Source organism: Anser brachyrhynchus, assembly GCF_964034855.1.
Source record: "Anser brachyrhynchus genome assembly, chromosome: 6".
Taxonomy (NCBI): domain Eukaryota; kingdom Metazoa; phylum Chordata; class Aves; order Anseriformes; family Anatidae; genus Anser; species Anser brachyrhynchus.
This window is the reverse complement of record NC_137700.1, coordinates 31,653,690-31,676,479: the sequence shown is the minus strand read 5'-3', so window position 1 is coordinate 31,676,479 and position 22,790 is coordinate 31,653,690. Positions and strand designations below refer to the sequence as shown.

The window sequence follows — 22,790 nt, the reverse complement described above, 5'->3', positions numbered from 1 at the left end:
AACAACTGCAGTTCTCTCGCTTTCCCTCTCTCTTTTCAGAGTTTCTGGATTCCCCCTACCTACCCCTGTGCTCAGCCTTGTCCCAGTCTTGTAGGAAGTTGCAATAGCTGGAAAATAAAATAGGTGCAAACAGAAGCGTTCATCGCTTTGGTCAGTATTACTATTGGCAGTCACCTGCTAAAGATGTCCAATATACCGAGACATTATCACTGTCCAGGCACATCTATGTGTACATGATACAGACAGACCCGTTCTTCACAATGAACTCGGCATTTTGATGGACATTAATGCAGTCAGCTACCTATGTTAAAAGCACTTTATTCTGACAGAGAAAAGCAGCACATGGCTATTGGCTTCAAGAATTGCAAAGCTTTTTTTTAAAAAAAAAAAACAAACAGCAGTGATCTTAGTATCTAGTTTTAAATCAAACTAGAAACCTAATTTAGTGTTCAATTTCTTCCCTAATAAGATCTTCAAACATCGTTCCCAAGCATTGCAGCGTCCTTATCTGACCCTGGAGGGACGTCTACCACTATTTTTGCGAGCAGTTACTGAACTCAACCAACTTCACCACCACAGGAGCTTCTGCTTTAAGTGCTGGTCCTGCAGAGGGGACGTCAGACACGGGCACAAGCGGGTGGCTTCTGCAGGCTCCTGACCCTCACCGGAGCAGACGAAGAGAATGCCCAGAATGACTGACTCGAAGTCGAACAGGTTTAACAGCCCTTCCCCACCTGAGGCAGCAGGCGATTTGCTTGATATGTCACAGGTAAAAATGTGCCTGAGTGGGGGCAAGGGCAATGACACATCGACCACGTGCCACTTCAAAAGGTTCGCAGCTCGGAGGTTGCGACACTCCCATCTCGACCTTGGGCGTCCTTCAGAGGCTGTTCGACCTACTCCGCTTCATGCCCTTCATCTCCCTGTTCCAACACAGGGTTAGGAATTAAGAAAAAGCAAGTTCTCTTAAATCATAAATATATTCCCGTCACTTCTGATAGCAACTTCTCCAATGGGATTTCTGAATTTACAGCTTCACTGGAGGACACTATTCATTCACCCCCCTCTTTCAGTTAGCCAAGGGGAGAAGGATGGCCCAGTCCCTGTCCATCCCTTGCCTGCACAAGCCTAATCCCTGGAAAACAAAGAGAAAATAGATCAGGCCTTGACCAAGCAGCAAAATTCTCAGCTCCTCCATCCCGTTCCTACCTTCCACATCAAAGAAAACAAAGACACAGGATGGAGCTAGATGGAGCAATACAATCCCAGCCACAGCAAAACTTCTCGCTAGCACAACACAATGGTGCCCTTGATTACGAGTCCAACGCTGAGCTTCTGTTCTAACAGACACTTTAATCAGGCATGGAAGTCATTAACGGAAGCACGGAGAGACGCAGCGATAGCGATATCAACAGGACACAGACTCTTTAGCTGTGTCGTGTACACGAGGCCAGCCTCGACCCTGGGGTACGCGTGGGCCCAGCACAACCACCGCAGAAGTGGCAGAACCCAGCCTCTGTAACGTACTCAAGAAAAAGCAGGAGTGTGCCATATAGCAGTGCTAACATGCACAACCCTAGAGCACGGCTGCGCTATCAAGAGGACAGACCTCACCTACCCCGTAACAGCTGACAAACAGCAGGTTGGTGGGCTGCTGCTTCCCCACGTCACGACAGCACACACAGAATGAGGGGAAAAGCCCAGCTCAGCCACCCCTGTCATCCCAAATTTCACCAGCAGCGAGACCAGACTTGGATCTACGTCACAGCCCCCCTCTTACCCAGACTGCTCAAGACTCCTTCGAAAGGATGGCAATTAAGAGCGCTAATTGCATTATCCACAAGAGTAACCAACCTGGCCTTGATGCAAAACCATCTTTTCAGCTGGAACAGGCAAAGCTCGAGACTTCCTTTCTACTGGGAGAGCCAAGGTTTTTAGTTTTACTTTGGTTATCACCTTGTCACTTCTAAGAAGGGAGAACTACTTGCACATCCCTCAGGAGTGGAAATTTAAGCAATAACAACAGGCTTGACACTTAAACACTTGCCTACTAAGGTTTTCAGCCCAGCAAAACAGAAAAACATTTAGCGCACAATCAATCATAAACTGGATGTTACTTCAAAGCCGTCCGAAAACAAAAGCCAAGACACATGGGATAAAAAAGGATAAATGGTGCCTCTGACACAGCAAGAAAACAAACAGACTAAAAACTTCTGGGTCAGTAAGGGGTTAGAAATCACTCGACAATGAACTTTACAGCAGTAATTTTAGTACCCATAAAGCTACACAGAATAAACCATTAACTACTAGGACATTCACCTTAACTCTATCTCCACTCCTTGTCTAGTGGATGGCCTCATGTCACCTGTAGCTAGTGTCTCCTTGTCCCTCGCTGATTTTCTCCACCTTCTGCCAAGCAGTGCCAGGAGTACTGAGCACTGATTTTCAGAAAGGAGAATGAAAATACTAAAGATATTGACAGACAAAGACCTCAGGGTGAGAGAAACAAAAATCTGAGTCATTACAGGGACTGTGTCTACAGAGAGTTGCAATCATCATGAAAGAGAGCTATTACATGAAGATTAAACGCAGCTCCTATTATGTATCTAAAATTACAGGGGAAAAGCAGAAACATACTGGCTCCCACTAAACCATTCAGAAGATACAAGGGAAGGGAACAAAAATTAGTCCTCGCTCTAGTGCAAAGTAACTGAAGCACAAAGGGAAGGCATCACAGTCTATTTACACTTTCCATCTTCTGAATTTCCTTGTGCTGTCCAACCACTTCCCCTTCAAGGGCAAGGCACGCTTGGCTGCGCTCCTCTAGCACACTACCAAAGAGGGTAACATGAATGTAAAACACGTGCTGGTGGCAAACGCCATGCACCTTGGCAAAATGGAGAGGTCTGCTGCTTATCCCAGGTGAAGCCAGCACAAAGCCTTGCTCTGTAAAGGGAATCCTCCCCATCAACCCCACCACCTGCTCCCTCATGCATCAAACACTATCTAAAAAGCTAGTTTAGCCTTTATCTGCTCACGTAGCTTAAGGACTTACGGTCTCTCCACATTATCCCTGCCAACTCTCTCTCAATTCACTTGGAGCATAGTTACGCCCTTGGTTTCCTTGGGTCATCTTCTGCTTTGGAGAAAAGAGGAATAGGAAAAACAAAGCTAATGCATGCATTAGCTTAAGTCGTTATAAGGTTAAAAAAAAATGTTTCTATCTGTAAGAACTCTTTTAGGTAGTCATATCTTTAGGTTTTTCATGTCCTGACTACCCCCAAACCCACAGAAAACACTGAGAGATGAGAATTTCTCTCGTTAGAATTGCTCATGAGCATTACGACAACGAGAGCTCCCCCTGCTCCAAGAACTCCATGCTGCCTCTAGCTGCGGAAACACTTGTTTAAGCACAGTACGCACTCACTCCTTGCTTCAAGTAGTAGCTGCAGTGCTGGAGAGCACAGTTAAGATCGACCACGTTTGTTAAACGAATCTCTTCAGTTTAGAGCATTTATTTCCCTCCTGAAAGAATGCTCACATCGAGGCTTCCGCCACAAACTGGCCGGACACTTGTTCTAGTACTGCTCAGAGGAAACACACGTAGGCCCATGCTCAGTATAAATGCCGCCCACGTGCCCAGGCCCACCAGCTGCCTCACGTCGTCTGTGCTCAGTATCCTCCACCTGAAGCACTTCTCAGAGCACCCAGCTCTTTCCACTACTCAGGAGGTAGATGCAAGTAGGCGGCAGGGTACCTGGATGCAGCCTCCAATACCTTCAAGTGATTTTTCAGGATTACTCGGACAGAGGAAAAAGGGGCAAACTACAGAGCACTGTCAATAAAAACTTGGAAAATAAAAGATTTTGTTCATGTCTCTGTTTTAAGATTAGATTAAACATTCAGAAACAGTTATTAGTTCCAGGATGGCTGCATATCTATCTTTAAAATACGTATATATTTATGTATACTGATCCGTCTTCAAAATCCCATTGTCTTCACTGCAAAATGGTCAGGGATACAGCTAGACAAGTTCCCCCTTTCTGAATATTTTCCTTGGAACTTTTGGGTTGGAGCCTGCGCATTGCGTGGGGCTGCGAGGGCTATTACTCTTGGAAGCTATTCTCCCAAATTCTTTCCTTTACTGGAAGATGTGAGGTTGATGATTTACAAAGAAGAAACATATTAAGGCCTCTTACCACTGGACCATGTTCAAACAGCATGCAAGTAACAAACCCAAACCCAGCTTTCAGGCCAGGAGTCAGAAAAGCGCCTTCGACACTCACACGTATGTGCATCTTCCCCCCTCCCCACCCCTTTACCCAGCCTCTCTCACACACATAAAAGAGAAAGCTTGTTCAAAGTTTATAGCAAAAACTGGAAAATTCAAAACAGCTGTTCTGGAAAGCAAGAAAAACATTAGCAGAATAGAGCCGCTGACATCAGAGCTCTCCTGGTAGACATCTCATCCTATACACAGCAGGTGTGCTCCTGCAGAGAGGAGGAGAGATCGGGATTCCCATCTGTGATGCATCACAGAGCACAGGGAATCCTTCAGCCCCACCTTTAACCCCAGGGGCATTGGGGAAAGCAGGAAGAAAGCTACTGTATTCGCTCCACGTTGGCTGCACACCCTACAACTGCACTGACAGGTTCAACCCTGTGATTGGCATTAAGCAACAGATTGTTGTAGATCTTGGAGACTGCATCCATTAGGAAGGTAATTAAGTCTTTTCACTGCCCCAGCTGCCTTCCTCAAACTCTAACCTCGGGGGATTCCCACGTTGGGAAGCCTCAGCCTGCCTTCACCCCCCAGCAGGGCTGCCTACAGGGCAAACTGTGCAACTCCTTGGTTTCCAGGTTCCCTTCGGAGCCTGCTGTCAGTACAACACGAGATGGATTAAACCAGTAAGCTACTGGCAAAGCAATCCCACATTGGCAATCACAAGATGTCCCCCCACCTCGGTCCTTCGTAAAATGAACGGAAAGACCTACAAAACTGTCAGTCCTAAATTACGACAGAGAAGAGATGACTTTATCACTTGATATATGGAAAAGGAATAAAACTTGGGATCTTGTGATCTATGTAACGGTCACATGAAAACATATGATACAAGAAAGTTTTTAACCTTGTCATTGGTCCTGCGAATGAGCACTCAAACATCTAGTAACTGATGGAGAGTCTGAAGTACTGCACAGGATTTTCAATAGGAGAAACTGAATGATATTGATAGGGATCTTGGTTTCTCTGGGAGAAACCCCATCCATGTAGTTTTGGGGGAATGCTTGCACTAAGAAGGAAAAACACTCCCAGCAGCGTGAAGTCCTAGAATTCAGCTGTGCAGTTATCAGTGTTTTCAACCCTAACCACCCCAAAAGGCTCCTGGCAAACTAGAATACCAAGAAGATAAAAGTTATCTTCCACAAGGGCAGGGAACCAACATGCAGCAACGGTCAACTCACGCTTGTAGAGCTGCATAAATCCCATACAGCTACAGCAGTGCAGCCCATACTACGAGCTACTCAAACAAGAACTACCCTGCCCCCCGGTGAGGGATCCCTTATTCCTCCCCTCTGCTGGAGGAAAGCAAGACCTAGTCAGAAAGTCTTCATAAACCCACTGCCTTCAGAGAGGCTCTTCCACCCACCCTCACCCCATCACACTACATCAACACAAACACACCAAATTAAAAGCTGAAAGCCAAAGTTTTATCTGCACACATGCCTCAGTTACAAGGGGAAAATAAAACAACACAAATTCACATAGCAAAACATATCGGACTAATTTACCCATCTTAGAGCAAAAACAACTTGGTGACATCCCTTGGAGTTCAAGCCAGAGCTACTGAATAACTCACAACTCAGGCCTATTCAGCTAGCACAAATTTAACCGAGGGCTCTTACTGGATGCCCTAATACTAAATTAAGGCCCGTCTGCACTTGCTGCGTACAGGAATTGTAACTAAGTGCTGTACTTGCTTCAAACGGAAAGATGTCCCAGGCTAGATAGGAAGAAGTAAGCCTGCAGCTTGCCTAAACCCCACAGCCACACCTACTCCCGGTGCCAGATTATAAATTTTTATCAAGAACAAGTTCACACCGGCAGAAGATTGTCTTCCCTTTTTTGTAGGAGACTGGAAATCGCTGACAAGCAATTCACAAGCAATAAAAGTGGGCAACCCGATCATCCCTGTCCTCACGTAACCGCTGCATGGGAAGGGGGCCTGCAGGCTCGTTTTCAGGGCTGCACTTTGAACCCCCCCCCCCCGAGCAAAGGGCAGGCGGGACAACCTTCTGAAAGCGGGAGGTGGAGTACTGGACGGAAACCAGACATGGCAAGATCATTCTTAAAATTGTTTGCTGGCAGCAGAGTATCCAACTGAGAGGCAGAGTCAGCATTTCATTGCTCTGATGACCCACGGACTAGTAGGGGAAAAAAAAAAAAGCTTTGTTCACCTCCACAAAGATCAACAGTCATGGATGGCTCCGTCATATCGCTGCAAGAGATTATACCACCATAAAAGCTCACTATAAAAGAACAACTTTCATTCACGCTTCATGTGGGAGAGAACCTCAAGCAAGGAAGAGCCCAGCCTTGATGACACGGCTCAGCCTGCGGAGAGCAACGTTACGACACCACTCTCGTTTGAAGAGCGGATCCCTTTAGGACTGCCAGCGAAGGAATGGTGCAATCCCAACGGAAAGCATCACAGAACAAAAATATACCGATCTTTTGTATTAAATGTATGTGCTCATCTTCTGGCCCCAGCTCCTTTGGCTGGAGCAAAGCTCCTGCTTGGTTAATCAGTAACTGCAGGAGAAGCGCGTTAGCTTACAACTCCAGGCCTCGGTAATCACCAGGTTTCAGTTCCCGGGTTGACAGGCATCACACTCTTCCCTTCAAATTACAATTCCTCCATGAGAAGGGCTGCTGTTTCAAGCTTAAACACTGAAATTCCTTGTACCCAACCACATTTACAAGCAAAATGCTTCAACACAAAGGGACAACAAAGTCCCATTCACACAAGCTTTCCTAGCGCTGAGGTTTCTGCTCAATCTAGGCCTTGGGTATTTGAAGACAACTCCGTTACAAGACAAGTTGCTTTCCTTGTATACATTTACTAGACCTCTCAAGCTGATATCATCACTGGTAGGTAGAGAGCAAGATTGACTCATGTCTTTAAACCACAAAGATAACCACAAACGCCCATGTAAGAATCCTAATTTCCAACACGCCAGCCAAGCCAACCAAAGAAATCTCTCTTGCATTTACAGGTTGTGTGCTGACACACAATCACCAAAGGCAGACAATCCTCGTAATGTCCCACAGACAACGCAGAAGTGTGGCAAATCCTGAAAAATCCCTCTTCTGTTCAGTGAAAATTGGCTGCCTACCAGAAGTCTGCAAGGCTCCCAGGCAGCTTTAACACAAAACATGAGAACAATGGCTCGAAGGTCTCCAAGGGCCCCTACTCATGACTCTCCAGAACAGAAAGCTAGCACAGACAGGATTGTAAACAGCAGAGAGTACTTTTCAGTAGAGCAGGACAAAAAATAAAAATAAAATGGGAGAGTTTGTAGAGACAAGCTTGGAAATAATCAAAGCCTCTACGTTACTGGGAACCAGGAATGGAAAGATGAGCTGCCCAAGCCATAGTGTTAATGCAGCTCTACTGGCAAGATGAAGCACCAGCCAGATCCTCTCCAAGCACAATGGCCTTTGGTCTGAGAGAGGGATCTCTACCTTCTCTGCTGTGATCTTGCAACCTTGTGTTTCCAGCTGAACCGCTCAGCGGGGACCTGATTCTTCCAAGCTCACTTTGTGAAAGATGCTGTATGGTTGAGAGCCCTTGAGTCATCACATTACTGATTTTCTTTCAGATGCTATAGGAAATCTTTTAGTTTCTCTGTCTAAACCCATAATAATACACTTTGAGGATTCAGATCTTCATTACTACATGCTGTACAAGACGACATTTAGAACCCGAAGGAACTTCTCAACTTACCTGTCCCAAGCCATCTGTTTCTCTTCCCTACACCCACCTCTCTATAAGAAGACCTATACTAAGGTGACCAGGCCATCTCTACCCCTTAGAGTTCCTTAACAGCTTCCCTTCACGCCCTTCTCACAGATGTCTTGTATACCATCACGCTTGGCCCTAGTTTATTCCCAGCATGGCTCCTCCTGCCAGCAGCTACTGGGCCATGCTGGTTCCTAGGCCAAGGGAAAAGGCAGATTCCACCTGAAGAAAGCTACTGACAGATTTACACATCTCACTTCAACTACAGGTAATCATAGAAAAAGTAAAACAAAAAGCATCACTAGATGGTCCTGAAATGACTCAGTGACCGTGGCAGGAGCCAGGCTGGATCAACTGGCTGATCTGAGATTTTTTTGCTATATGCTGTTCACTGTAGCTCATTAGCACCAAGTGTTTGTACTCCCATTTGTAGCTGGTAGGCTGTATTTGAGGATTTTGTCAAATTAACAGGAGTGCCAGGTCATGCTCACCAGGGTATGGTTCAGAGTACTGCAGAACCTTGTGTTGAGGACTAGCTTTTCGAGCTCCATTAATGAAACTGAGAGACTCCACATTAGAAGTGCAACTGGTAGAGGCACGTAAGCAAATGAAAAAGAGTTCTTCTTAAATATTAACGGAAAAAGAAATGTAGGATGAGATATAGACTCATTCAACACACCGCTCAGCCTCTCCGTTCATTCTAGACCCATTTTATGGTACCTAGGCAGCTGTAAAACTGACTTACAGCTCTTAATATTAAGCATACTTTGCAAAGCGTTTAGAAGAGGTGAGGTGACTAACTCCCTCCTTTACTCTATTGCCAGCTAGAGCAATGCTACAGCCTGCAAAAAATAAACCTATCGTTGGATCGCTTTGCTGCTGAGCTCTCCTGCAATCGCACGTGCTAATGGCTCCATATTTAGGCATCAGAACAGATTTCATACGTGAAATAAAAAAGAACGATGGGTCTAATACATTAGGTTAACAAAAGGATGATTTTGTCCCAAATATTTGCTTTGGCACAGAGCACTGAAGAGGCTGATAAGAGTATCTCAAGTTCACTTATTCAATTACAGGGCTACCCAGAGGTCTTGAACAGACAGTCTGTGATCACATAATTAGAAACGGCATTATAATGCTTCCATACTAGTGTCAAATAATAGTTGTACAGGCAGCCTCCGCTGCAGTATTTACTAGCTTTGACTGAACAGCAAAATAGCAATAGCGTTTCCACAGTTCCCAGCATTTTCCAGAGATGACGATCAGAATCGCAACCTTTAGATCCATCTCCTTCTGCCACTCACATTACAAAGCAACTGATGGGAGATACCACGCTATTGCTGCTCGCCCACACACAAGAGCTGACAAAGCTTCAGCGTTGATTAGACACACTCGCAGAAAGAAACAAACATCTAAGACGATTTATTAAAGACAATATCTTTAGTTTCAGAAGCTCTTGAATTGCAGCTTGATGAGATCACCAAGCTTCCAGGGGGAACAAAACACATTTCCTCTTTTCTAGCACTCTTTCTCTCTGTCACTGATTTTACACCCTTGTAGTTGACTGATGTTCACAGAGTGATCTGCTCCTCAGTACCTCACGTTGGCAGAGAAATACTGAAACTCAAAAAAATCTCAGCCCTGGAAGGAATCCGCAATGGTTACACTACCCGACCACTTTGCTGTACTACTGAATTTGCTCAGAAGTCAACATTTTGCCTCTTCTCTCCGTTCTGCTTCAAAACTGGCCAGGAAATGCAGCTGACAGCACAGACTGACCTGAAATTTGTAGCTGTGCCTATTACAGGTAACCTTTATAGACAGAGAGAAAGCAGATAGGAACCTGGCTCACTTGTGGAATTCACCCCAGTGGGTACAGGAGTTTGCAAACTTGGAGAACACTGTGGGGAAAATGGCAACAGCTTGTCTTTGTTGACTAATGAGACTCTAATGATGAGTTAAAAAGCAATCGAAGAATGATGCCAAGCACACATGTCAAATTCAGACCTGTACTGCTCTGAACATTTCAGGCATTGAATTTGCTTACTTCCTTCCATGATCCATGTTTCATTCTGCCCTCAGCAGCAGAACAGAGCCTCCAGCTGGGCTCCTCACCGCAGCCAGGCTGACAAAGCACTGCTGCTCTCCAGCACCATCTCTCCTTCTCCTAGGCCCACAAAAGCATCCCAGCAGGGTGCCCCAGGAGAGCCGGAGCTGCCCTTGAATGCATCCCCCAGGAACAAACCTGCAGGCACATCGTGCTAAGTCTTCTGTATCTTGGTGGCAAATTCCCTAATCGTTGCCCTATTCTCTTCACACAAGAAGTCTCCGTGCTGGACCTCAACACCTTTATCTTTATGTGAATTCTCCTCAAAGGATCAGCGGAGATGCCTTTTTTTAGCCAAGCGGCCTTGAAAACAATATTGTTTTCCAAGAAGGAGTTTTACATGCCTTTGATAATTCCAGAAGGGATTTACGTAGTTTCTTCCAGTTCCTCGTAATGCTGCAGTCACAGCCTAAACAGAAAAACAGCTTCAGAGACAAACAACCTGTTAGACGAACCAGAAAACAAGCATTCAGATCCATTAAATAAAGTTTACTTATGGGAAGCCTGGACTCAGATTCAGCAGGATGGGAACCCATAAAACCTGAAAGAGACCAGGAAAGAAGCGAGCTGCAAGCGTGGGTTGGAGTTGCAGCAGAAAGGTAAGCGACCTAATAATAAAGAGAGCTCAGACCACAATAACAGCAATGCAGAGCTTTGGATTTGTGGGCTACCAATCACTCACCGTCCCTCCCCTCAAAAGTAAGGGTTTCAGGTTCCTGGGCCATGGCTTTCTTGGGAGTGGGAGGAAGAACTGGAAAAGAAATGGACCAATTTTTTCTCAGGGTCCTATGTCCACACTAAACAGACACACTCTTAATGACAGACAATAAAAATCAACAGAGCATGAATAAAAGACCCTCAAGTTAAATCTGACAAGGTTTTTAGGGGAGAAAAATCTTTTAAGGTTCAGTTGGCGATAATTTTAATAAGGAATCTAGGAATTTTCTTAAGGCTGCCATGTGATTCAGAGAATAAGAGCTCAGGACTGCTGCACGCAGTTACCATGACTTCTTTGTACTAGGTTATTAACTCTGATCTTCAGTATAACATAATACCAGAGACAGATACAAATACGATCAAAACATACAACTCAAAGATCTCCAAGTACGGATAAGGATGACTCTGACTGAGAAACTGCCGCGCTACAAAGCTGTCCAGGCCACCACGAAAACAGCTGTACAATGGCTGGTAGAAAGAGGGCCTGTCTTAGAATATTAATATTAGAAAACAAGGCTTTGCAAGGTGAATTCTTGTAACTCTGGCATTCAGAGAGCTAGAAATGGAACACTTTAGATTTAGGATCACACACGAGAAGATCCACCAGTGAAAAATACCACAAGCAAGTGCCAGAGACTTAGGAAAACCGTCAAGATAACAACAACAACAAAAACAACACTTATTATCAAGGGAAGAGACACCAGATGAGACAGTCCATAGGTTCTTTCCAGAAATGACTTTGATGCTCATTCACTCCCTGCTGCACCTTAGGAGCCAGGATACTAATTGATCCTGGAGGAGATGACGCCTTGCTCCCCTTTACAGCAACAGCCAGCAATAGGTTATTTCAAACAAGATGCTTCTTTGTGCTGAGCAAAGTCAGGCAGGTCCTTCCCTTGACCAATGGAAAGGGTACCTTGTACCTCCTTGCATTAACGTGGAGTTGAACACATTGAATTCAAGTAAGCTGAACGCCCAGTCTGCACAACTAGCTGGCAAATGGATTTGAGTGAGGTCCGTTGACAGGAATAGAAAGTTACTCCACTTTCAAAAGCTTTTTATTTATTTTAAAATAAACAATGCTTTTTAGAAGAGAAGCTTTTTAGCAGGCTGCCTCAGAAGTCATGTTTATTCATACTTCAAGAGATTAGAGTAACAAGGGAATGGGAATGTGCTGCAGCTCTCTTAAAATTAAGTTTCTTGCCTGGCAGCATAGAGGTGAAACATATATTCGTTTTGCAACTGTGGGCAAAGAACATTAATAATACGCTCACCACCAAATCCTCCAGCTGCCCAACCTAAGCCAGTACAAAACTACCAGTTTCATCCGCCACAACACCATAAGGACACGTATCCTGCCGTGCTTGGCTTTTCATCTCTTCCCTGTCAGGCTCCAATTGATGTTTGGGGTAAGTATATTTTGTTCCTTCCCCAAAAAGTGAGCTTCAAAACCCCATCCTCTCGGCTAATTCCTAAACTTCCTAAAAAAAAAAAAAAAAAGCCTCTTTCCTTGAACAGATTAAAGCCTTTAACTGACGGCAGCGCTATCACACGAGCTGCTTGCTGCACCGAACAGGGTTGTAGCCACCTGGCTGGGAGAAAGGCACGCGAGAGCTTTGGAGCAAACCTACTGCGGTGGAAGGTCAACGTGGTGGGAAAGGGGCGATTAAAAACCGTAAGCTTATTTATTTTCAACGCTTTACCGGAGAACAACATGCAATTTGATTCTCACCCTTAATTTGTACATTCTCACGGGAATTTGGCAAGGTTGCTGTGCAGAAAGGAGTTTGAAGAACTCTTGCAAAAGACACCGCGCTATGCCAGATCAAGCAAGCTATCAGTTATTTACATTCATTTCAAAGGACAAAGGAAGCTATTTGTTTCCACCATATCTGCATGTTTAAAGAAAAACCAGTTAAGACGGAACTAGTCCTAACACCAGGGCTTGTCAATACACACCAACCAGCACAGCTGTCCTGGAGTAAATATGAGGCACGGTCAAACTATCCCAAATTAATCCACTACTACAGGGATTGCTCCAGAATGCAGTGGTTGCAGGAGGGCATTAGGAAGTCATCCTAAACTTGTGCTACTGGGAATTTACCTGGTGCAGGCAAGGGAAGTCCTCTGGCTGTCAGCAAAAGCAACCTCTGGTCTGTACCTTCCAAGCAACCCAGGAGAATTAAGGAGCCTATTTTAAGCACAAATTTCAGGAACTGCAAAGAGGCCTATTTGGCTTTTCCACACTTGCAGGATTAAAATGCCTGATTCTCCCAGCTATTAAATAAAAGGGCTCCTATTTTTAAACACACAGGAGTGTTTCACCTCCTTCAGACAGGGAAATAAAGTATGCAACATTCATTTCTTCAGATACATTGCTACAAACAAAGCTAGAAAAAAAAAATCAGAGGTCCAGCTGCAGGTTAAGAACCCTGTCGTGCTACCTGGAGTCAGAGTAACGGAGGGAAAAGAACTGCAGGCCTGCACGCACAGCAGAACCCACCTTAACCAGCCAGCAGTTAAGTGACATAATTGAGCTTCCCAGATCTGAGCTGCAGATTCTGCAGCACAGAAACCACAGGCGAGGCTCTCCCACATCTCCTGCTCAACAGCTCCGAACCAGCGTAAGATTTCCCCATCACCACACCGAGACAGAAAGAACTACGCAGAACAACTGCTGTTCTGGTCAGCAAAAAGCAGGAGTACCTTCACCTTCCATCTGAGAAAGAAAAGTGAGGATGCCAAAGCAATAACCCTCTGAATCCCCTAAATTGGGTTAAGCAGGTAGAAACAGATCAAATACCACAGTATGTGGACCAAACAGTACCTGGAAATCTAAACAGAAAATTAAATTTGATACCTAGAAAAAACATTCATCAACTTACCAAGGTATCTTCAAGAGAATTCTGCATTTGATAAAAGGCTAATTTAACTTTTCCCCGTCAGCCTAACTGTGGTACCAATGCAGCTATGAAGATCTCTTTCAGTCAGATCATCTCTCAGAGACAGAACCGCTCGACGGCACATTGCTCTGAGCTCCCATGGGTATGATTGCTCCGTGGCACTCACTTTACCTTCAGTTACCAGCATGACGGTCTGCAAGTACCTAACTGATCAGAAATTTCACTTACTATTTCCTTTAAAGCACTTTCTTGCACAGGGCATAGGACCTGCGTTATTATTTGGCTCGCAGAGAGGAACAGATTCAAAAAGGGAAAAAAAGTTGTGTTTTTTTTTCTTTTCCTAATAAGCAAAGGCTTATAATAAGAATTAACGCACATCTGTCGGGAGAACACCTCCCACAATTAAGACAGAAAGCCCCCATCCAGTTCTGAAGCAATGAATACAAACACTAGACCAGAGATGTAGAAGGGCTCACGTGTTTGCACGGCTGAGCCTGTGGTCCTTGGGGTAGAGGAGAGCCTAGGTAAAAAGGCCTGTAACCCCGACGTGCCACCCGGACAGGTGCATTCAAACGTATTTTAAGACCCTGGAACTATTTATGGGTTCCCAGATCAAAGCATCAATCAGAATAACTGTAACACGAGCACAGGGCTGAAGTCAGCCAGCCGAGCCGATGAATGGAGTGAAAACGCCGTGTTTATCTCAGCACGTGTGTGCACTCTAAGCCGGAAAGACAGGAGTGACCTACACGAGCAGCCCACCCGCTCCTCGCTGTCAGGCCAGCTGAAAAAGCACAGAGAGGACTGAGCCAAGTAACGGGCGCGCATTCGTGTCAACAGTTCCCACTATAACGTGCAGATGAGTGGAAAAAGAAAAAAAAAAAAAGCAGCCTTGCTTGGCACGATGCCCACCCACACAGCCCAGTAGTGGGGAAAAGAGGCAGGGGGCACAGACCATCAACCAGCCGTGGCTCAGCCTTCTGGGTCAGGGAGCTGGCAGACGCCTAAATTCAGGCCCCTCTGTCCCAAGCGCACTTTCCCAAAGCCTCTGCGAGGTGAAGCAGCGAGGGCTCCCCGCAGAGCCCCCTTGTCGGGGGTGCTCCCCGCCACCAAGCTGCGCCTGCCACCCCCGGGGCCCTGCCATCATCCCACCTTTCTTGAACTCCTCCAGCATGGCGTCGAGCTTGGTGTCGTTGAAGACAAAGTGCAGCGGGTGGTTGTAGAACCGGGTGATGGTCTTGAGCGGCGTGCAGTCGTCAGGGTCCACAAAAGCCAGGTCCTTAACGAAGAGCAGGTCCACGATGTTGGAGCGGTCACCCTCAAAAACGGGGATGCGGGTGTAGCCGCTCTCCATGATCTCGGACATGGTGTTGAAGTCGAGTACGGCCTCGGCTGCGATCATGAAGCAGTCCCGGAGCGGAGTCATCACGTCCTCCACCGTCTTGGTGCGCAGCTCCAGGGCTCCTTGGATGATGTTGAGCTCCTCCTTGACCAGATCGTTGTAAGGGTCGGTGACCCGCAGCATCTCCAGCAGCTTCTCCCGGTTATAGACGGTGCCGATCTCCTGGCCCAGGACGCAGTCCAGCAGCTTGCTGACGGGGTAGGAGGCCGGGAAGGTCATCATCATGAAAAACTTGGTGAGGAAGATGGTGTTGGCGCCCACGGCCAGGCCGTGCCGGGAGCAGATGGCCTGCGGCACGATCTCGCCGAAGATGACGATGCCGATGGTGGAGACCACCACGGCCACCAGCCCGGAGCCGGCGATGTCGTCCAGCAGGATGGTCAGCGTGGTGTTGACCAGGACGTTGCCCAGCAGGAGGGAGCACAGCAGGTAGTTGCCCTGGCGGCGCACGGGCTCTATGCGCTTGGCGTAGTTCTTCTCCTTGTCCGTGCCGCAGTTCTGCACGATGCGCAGCTCCATGGGGTCCAGCGCCATGAGGCCCAGGTTGAGGCCGCTGAACATGCCCGAGAGGCAGAGCAGGAGCGAGATGAAGATCACCTGCAGCCAGAAGGGCAGCAGGAACTTCTTCTCCTCCCCGACGATCATCTTGGTGTCCTCTCCGTCGTGGTAGATCCAGGTGGTCTCCCCCCAGGGCGGGGGTCCCGCGGGTCCCTCGGCACCCACCAACCCGCCGGCGGCCCCGGGCCCCAGGGCGGCGGCGGCGGGGGCCGAGACGGAGGTGCACAGGTAGTAGGACTTGCTCTTCTCCGTCTTGCGCAGGGGCTTGATCTCGATCTCGATGATGCCCGACGTGCGGCGGTTGAGCACGATGTGCGGCAGGATGATGATGTCCGACGTGCGGATGCCGCAGCGCTGCGGGGCTCCGCCGCCCCCTCCTCCTCCTCCTCCTCCTCCTCCACCTCCTCCTCCTCCTCCGCCCGCCGAGGAGCCGACTCCGCCGCCTCTCCCCACCGCCGCCGCCGCCGCCCCCCCGTCGGCCGCCGCCGCCCGGCCGCCGCCCCGCCGCCGCTCGTGCTCGGTGAAGGCGATGCGCGACCAGGTCTCGTTGTTGATGTTCTGCCCGTACACCCGCAGCTTGACCCGCGTCCGCTCGCTCACCCGCAGCGCGCCCCCCTCCATGAAGGAGACGTCGTCCGTGTCCTCCAGCCGCAGCCCGATGATCACCGTCTCCTCCGCCGACGGCGACGAGGCGGCGGGCGGAGCGGCGGCGGAGGCGGCGGGCGGCCGGCGGCCCAGGCAGCAGCAGCCGAGCAGCAGCAGCAGCAGCAGCGGCGGCGGCGGCGGCAGCGGTCCCCGCGCCCCCCGGCCGCCCCCCGCCATGTTCCCCCCGGGCAGCGCGGCCATCTTTAGTCAGGGCTCGGCGCCGCCGCCGCCCCGCATCGCCCGCGGCGTGCCCCGGCTGCCACCGGTGGCGGTGCTGGCGGTGGCGGTGGCGGGCGGGCACGGCTGCCCGCGGGACCCGACGGGCGGCGACTGCCGGGCCGGGCCGAGCCGAGCGCCGCCTGGAGCCGCGGCCCTCCCCGCCCCGCCCCGCCCCGCTCCGCCTCGCCCGGGCGGGGCCTCGGCCAACGGCCGCCAACCGGCGACCGACAACCGCCGCGGGGGCGGGGCCGCCCGCGCGCCCCTCCGCCAATCGCCGCCCGCCGCCCGCCCCGCCGGCGGCCGCCGCGGCCCCCCCCGGGGCGCGTGACTCCGGTGTGGGCGCCGCGGCCGAGGGGGCGGGGCCGGCCCGAGGGAGACGGCCAATAGCGGCGGGGCTGGGGGGTGGGGGGGCGGGGATGCCGAGGGGCGCGACCAATGGCGGGGCGGCACCGGCAGCGGGGCCGGGGGGCGCGGAGCTCGGCGGGGGACGGCGACGGGGACGCGGACGCGGACGCGGACGGGACGGGACCGGCCCGCTCCGTTCCGTTCCGTTCCGTTCCGTTCCGTTCCGTTCCCCCCGGCCCCCCCCCGCCGCAGCCCGGGGCTCCGCCGCCCCCGGTGAGCGGTGTCGCAGCTCCCCCTGGCGGCCGTGTGGGGCGAGGGGACGGGGAAAGGGGGGGGGCACACATCGTTGGGGAGGGCCGGCCCCGGGAGCCGAGGAATTATGAAGGGAAAAGCAAAGAAAATCGAAAAAAAAAAACCACAAAAATAAATAAAACAAAACGAAATTAAATGAAATAAAAAAATAAAATAATAATACAAGATAAAATGTTTAAATAAAATTAATAAAATAAAGTAATAAAATAAATAATGAAATAAAGTAATGAAATAAGACAAAAATAAAAACATAAAATAAAACAAAATAGTAAGATAAATACAAAATGAAAAAGAAAAAGAAACAAAATAATAATTTTATTTAAAAAGAAACAAAATAAAATAATAAAACAATGTTATATGGTTTTTCTAGTCAAAAAAAGTCAAAAATGAATAAAACAAAATAAATTAACAAAATAAAATATTAAAATAAAATATTAAAATAATAAAATAAAACAAAAATCCACCAAAAAACCACAGACGAGGAGTTATGGTTTTTCCAAGCACGCCGCTCTGCGGCCCTAAACCCGACCACTTGCAGGCTCCCGCGCACCGAACCGTGCGGATTCATGGGCCTATCCGAACCCAAAAGGTCGGGCCGGCGAGGCGACTTTCCAGGAAACCATATTGACAGGCATTATTTATGGGTTTAATCCCCAAACCGGGGATTAATCGCTCCCCTGTTTCGCTCCTGGCAGAGATGAGGGTAAGCAGTGCGGGGCGCTTAGGAAACCCTTTCTGTGACCGGGAACTGCTCTTACAGGCCTCGTACCTTTGTAAAATCCCGCAAGGATCTCCTCCCACACACGGCCTGATGGGGCCAAGACGCGGGTCAAACGGCAGAGAGGGGATTTCGGTCCCTCCCGGGTGATCGGGGCACGAGGAGGGGTGGAAACGTTCCCTCCCGGCTCAGCTCATCCAGGGACGTGGATGGCATTGGGACATGGGCGCCGCTCCGCAGCCCGGTATCGGGGCAGGTGGGACGCGGGAGCTGGGCAGCCACGGTGCGGGATTTCCAGAACCGCCGCATTTCCCCGCACAGCTCTGCGGGTGCGAGGCGTGCACCGCGCGCAGGGCTTCCCGCTAGATGGAGGCCGGGGGAAAAATAAACCTCAGCAGCGCTGCACGGGGAAAGGGAGAAGAAATCCCACGCCGGGGACAGGCTGTGGGGCTGCCCTCTGCCTGAGGGACGGTTTCAGAAAAAGCAACGGGGTGGGGTGCGCGTGCAGGGGGCTTCGGGGGGCTCAAAGCAGAGCTGGACGGGTACGTGGAGGTACACGGTGCAGGGTGCTGGGAAATCCCACACGAGGGGACGCGCAGCTCCCTTCCCGCAGAGAACATCCCTCTCCGCGTGCCCCACAGGGAGCGAGGGGACCTACAGGGCGCTGCCCGGCCCCACCGCAGCACAGCCTGCCCCGCCAGCCCCGCTGTGTTCACACCGAGACTCAAAAACACGGCACCCCGCAGGCTCCAACCCCACAGCGTTTCATCTCGGCCATTTATTTCTATTTTTTCCCCGGCGAAAACCACACGCCGTGTGGGCCGCGGCCCCGCTGGCACCCAGCGGCACGGGGGCATCGCTCGCCGCTCAGCAGCAGCCCCGGGGCCCGCAGGCGCCAGCGGGACCGCAGGCAGGAGCCGGGGCCGCCAGCTTCTCCAGCAGCAGGAAGGGGTCGCAGATCTTCTCCTGGAGGGCAGAGAAGAAGCCAGAACAGGATCAGGCCACAGGGAAACAAGAGGCCCCCCACGGAAGCAGCATTTCCCCACCGCTTGTTCCCTGCCACCGTCGGGATCATCCTGGTGGCTTTTCCCTGCCCTAAGGAGGACGCTGAGGGTTTCTGTGGGGACTTTCACTCTGCTTTTATCTGAGGAACGCCTTCTGCTTGGACAGGGACCCAAGACCCCAGTACAAGGCTGCGCTCCAGGGACACGCAGCTGCAGGGCTTTATCTCCCTTGCCTACTGATGACCCCTGCTGGCCCGTCTGAAAGGCCGGCCGTGGGGCCGAGGAGGGAGGCTTCCAGCAGATAAAGGTGCTTCGGGCTGTGGGGTCAGGGCCGGCGGCCAGGGCCCAGAGCTCGCAGCAGCAGCGAGGAGCAGCTGGGGTGGTCACTGCACCCCGTGGCAGGAAGGACCCGTCCCCATGGAGACCTCAGGCCTGCCCAGCCATCAGCCCCAGCACCCCCCGTGGGCATGAGGGGCAACGGGCCCTCACGCCTCGCACAGCAGACCCCTTTGGAGGGCTCCATCCTGCACTGGAGGACCGTTGCAGGGCACTGGGCACCATCCACGGTGTCCCGTGGGCTCCTGCTTGGCCCCAAAGCCACAAGTCTCCTGTTACCATGTCACTGCCCCTCTGGTGCCTCAGAGGACCCCTCCTGCTAGCAAGGGACAGCAGTGTCCCCAGCCCCAAACCCAGCACGGAGCTGCTGCTACCAACCTTCACCCTCCCGCCACAGCAGCCCTGGGGTGCGGCGGCGGCGGCCCCGCCGGCTCGGATGAGGAACTCCTCCGCAAACCTGGAGCTGCGCAGTACCGCGGCCGTCTCGGCATCCACATCCACCGCCTCTCCTTCCTGGGGACAGGGCGACAGTCACGGGGCTGGGGCCTGGGGTGCACGGACCAGAGTCCCCCAGCCGCCCAGCCAGATGATGGGGGGACTGAAAGCAGGGCCCAGCCTGGCCCAAAGACCGGAGAAACACCCACAGGGAGCAAGCAGCGGGCTCCAAACCGCCTGGTGAAGCCACCAGGGACGTCCTGGTCTCATCTTCACCCCCAACACAATGCACAGCTCTGTCTCCCTCTCCCTGCCCTATTTGCAGTTCTGGTTTATATGGCCCCCATCCACCACCCCCTCCACCAGACCTAATCCCCCAAACCACACACTGCATCAGTGCTGCCCCATCCCCAGTCCTTCAGGCCAGGTCTGCTCGCCATCCCCAGAAGCCCAAACGCACCTCCCCGTACCTTGAAGGTGAAGTTGGCGTCGAACACCAGCTCTCGCTCGTGTCCCACGATCCCACCATTGTAGATGACCTGGCCCGGCCCGGCCCGGCTGCTCCCCGGCACCTTGAAGAGCCGAAATGTGGCAGAGACGAAGCGGCAGTCCCCTGCAAGGGAGAGGCCGGTGGGTCAGGTGCTGAGCACGGGGTCCCAGCACCTCTCCCCATGGCCAAAAAGAGCCAGCACTCCCCGGCAGGACCCTCACCGACGACGCCCTCCAGCTCCTTGTCCCCGATGGTGATGGGGCTGGCGGTGACCAGGCGCGGGGGGCTGAAGCCCACCTCCTCGGCGATGCTGTACAGGTCTCCCCAAAACAGGGCTCCCGCCAGGCACTCCCCTGGCACAACAGCACGCACACGGGTGACACAAGGCAAAAGCTCCCTGTCCCGTGCCGCCCCACATCCTGGAGCCCTACGCACCCCACAGCACCCTGTGCTTCCTCACGGCCTCGCTCAGGCGCTGGCTGGCGTAGACGTCGCTGAAGTACATCTCTCCGCCGGGCTGGAAGGCAGCGAGGAGTGAGCGGGATGCGATGGGGCAAAATGGGCTGGGAAAGGGCTGTGCTGGAGCGATGGCCCCCAGAACCCCCCCCAGCCTGCTGCACCCTGCTTGCTGCATCCCGGCGGCACCCCACGACATGGCAGCCCCAGCCCCGCTCCGCTCCCCACCTTCAGCACGCGATAGGCCTCCCGCAGCACGGCCCTCTTGTCGGGGGCGAGGTTGATCACGCAGTTGGAGCTGGGGAGGAGGAGACCAAGGCTCATTTGCACCATCATCTCGTACGCTCAGCGCCGCCGGCTGCTGCACAGCCTGTCGCTCAGTGCAGGATTCAACCACAAAAAGGGCAGTTCCCATACTCCCAGGCCCTAGCCCAGATCCTCCTTGGATTCTTCCCTTTCCTCACACGTGGCTGAAGCAAGCAACTCAGGGGGATGTGGGTGCAGACCCCACACAGCCCTGGACGGCGTGGTCCCCTGCAGGGTACCTACATGACGATATCGTAGCTCTCATCGGCCAGCCCGGCATCACCCAGCTTCTCCATGTAGCCCTGGAGGAAGTCCACGTTCGGCTTTTGGTAGCCAAACTTCTCCATGTGATACGCAATGTGCTTCTTTGCCACCTCGACCTGGGAGCAGGAAGGGAATGAACATGGGGGGACATGGAGAGGGGACAAAGCAAGCCCACGGGTTTCCCCGTGCCATACCTGGCCCTCGGTCATGTCGATGCCGGTGACGTGGCCCCGCTCCCCAACCAGCTGGCTCAGCAGGTAGCAGTCCCTGCCGCTGCCGCTGCCCAGGTCCAGGATCCTGCACGCCGTCAGGCACTCGGGGACGACCAGACCACAGCCATAGTACCTGGGGGAGCCGGGCTGAGCCAGGGTGCGGGTGCTCCTGCCACCCAGGGGCTGCAGCCCACGGGGAGGTGGCAGCAGGGGGAAGCCCCAGGTCTCACCTGGCCACCACCTCCTCGTGGACACGCTCCAGAGCATCTCTGATCGCCTTGGGGACCGGCCTGGCCGAGGTGACGCAAGCATTGGTTTTCAGGTCCTCCGACTTCTGCAGCTCTTTGCCATAGTAATCCTGAGGTGGGAAGGACAGAGGCCACCCTACTACAGCAAGCTGGGCCACGGTGACTCCGTGGGGTCACAAAACATGGGATCATGCTTGTACTCAGCTTACACGTGCCCTCAGGGCCCTCTGGCACTGCACCCAGCTAAAAATCAGGCTAGCATACCCACCCTCCCTGGTTTCCCCTGCTTGCATGCACAGGAGGGGATTTCATTGCTGTTTGCAATAATTTTGCAGGCCACGGATCCCATTTCCCTGACTTGATGGGGGTGCACGCAACAAGGGCAGAGAAACACAGGTTTGCTCAGCTCCCTCCTCATCCCCACAGGGAAATGAGCAAAGTGCCTGCTCCAAAACCCCGCTGGCAGCAGCCAAATGCCCTTAGCACTCTCCCTTAGGTCCCCAAATGAGCTTTGTCCTCTGACTGTGGCAGGCGTCCTGGCACTCCCTGGGCTCGCTGCTCCATCCCCGGCTGCCCCTCTCGCCCCCTCACCTGCACCTCGCGGTGGATCTGCTCCTGGGGGATCCGCTCGCGGGGGATCTGCTCCCCACACGGCGCAGCCACTGCAGCAACGGGAGCACAGGGTTGGTGCCGACGCCACCACCGCAGGCACCGCGCCAGGCCCTTCCCCAAGGCCCTCACCCACCCCCCCTCCCCAAAATACGGGAATGCTTTTTGCCCCCCCAGCAACCCCCGGGGAGACCCCGACCCAAATCCCAGTGGGAAGAGCACCCCCAGCCAACATCCCCCCCACCAAAACACCCTGACCCTGGCTGCCCTGGAGGGACTACCCCCAAGGACGTCCCTGCAGGGCGAATCCCAACCCTCCTCAGCACCCCATGGGGTCCCCCCCACAGGGCCCCGGCACCCTGGAACCGGAGCCCCGGGGAGCCTCGGTGCCTTACTGCCTCCGGCTGCAGCGCCTCGGCCACGCTCCGCCCCGGCGCCCTGCGCCGCCCCGGGCCTGGCTTCCGCCCGACACCAGCTCCTGCC

The 22,790-nt window shown here is 52.1% G+C and overlaps 2 protein-coding genes across 4 annotated transcripts in view; both read right to left on the bottom strand.

The window, feature by feature from the left end:
- Positions 1-16,701, bottom strand: part of CNNM2 (cyclin and CBS domain divalent metal cation transport mediator 2) — a 113,004-nt gene extending 96,303 nt beyond the window's left edge. For 2 of the 3 annotated variants that reach the window (XM_080596864.1, XM_080596865.1), the window contains exon 1: positions 14,901-16,699. In XM_080596864.1, coding sequence (XP_080452990.1) covers positions 14,901-16,554 — 1,654 coding nt within the window. In that variant the 5' untranslated portion in view covers positions 16,555-16,699. Of the gene's footprint in view, positions 1-14,900 lie in introns of all 3 variants that reach the window. The other variant, XR_013952533.1, reaches the window with a different exon arrangement.
- Positions 16,702-18,710: 2,009 nt separating this feature from the next.
- On the bottom strand, positions 18,711-22,790 carry AS3MT (arsenite methyltransferase). The gene is made up of 11 exons (XM_080596922.1): positions 22,703-22,790; positions 22,290-22,360; positions 21,681-21,808; positions 21,433-21,583; positions 21,218-21,354; positions 20,897-20,966; positions 20,648-20,729; positions 20,434-20,565; positions 20,193-20,335; positions 19,666-19,800; positions 18,711-18,913 (listed from the first exon to the last, which is right to left on the bottom strand). Coding segments are annotated over exons 1-11 (1,149 nt in total). The 5' UTR covers positions 22,704-22,790; the 3' UTR covers positions 18,711-18,814.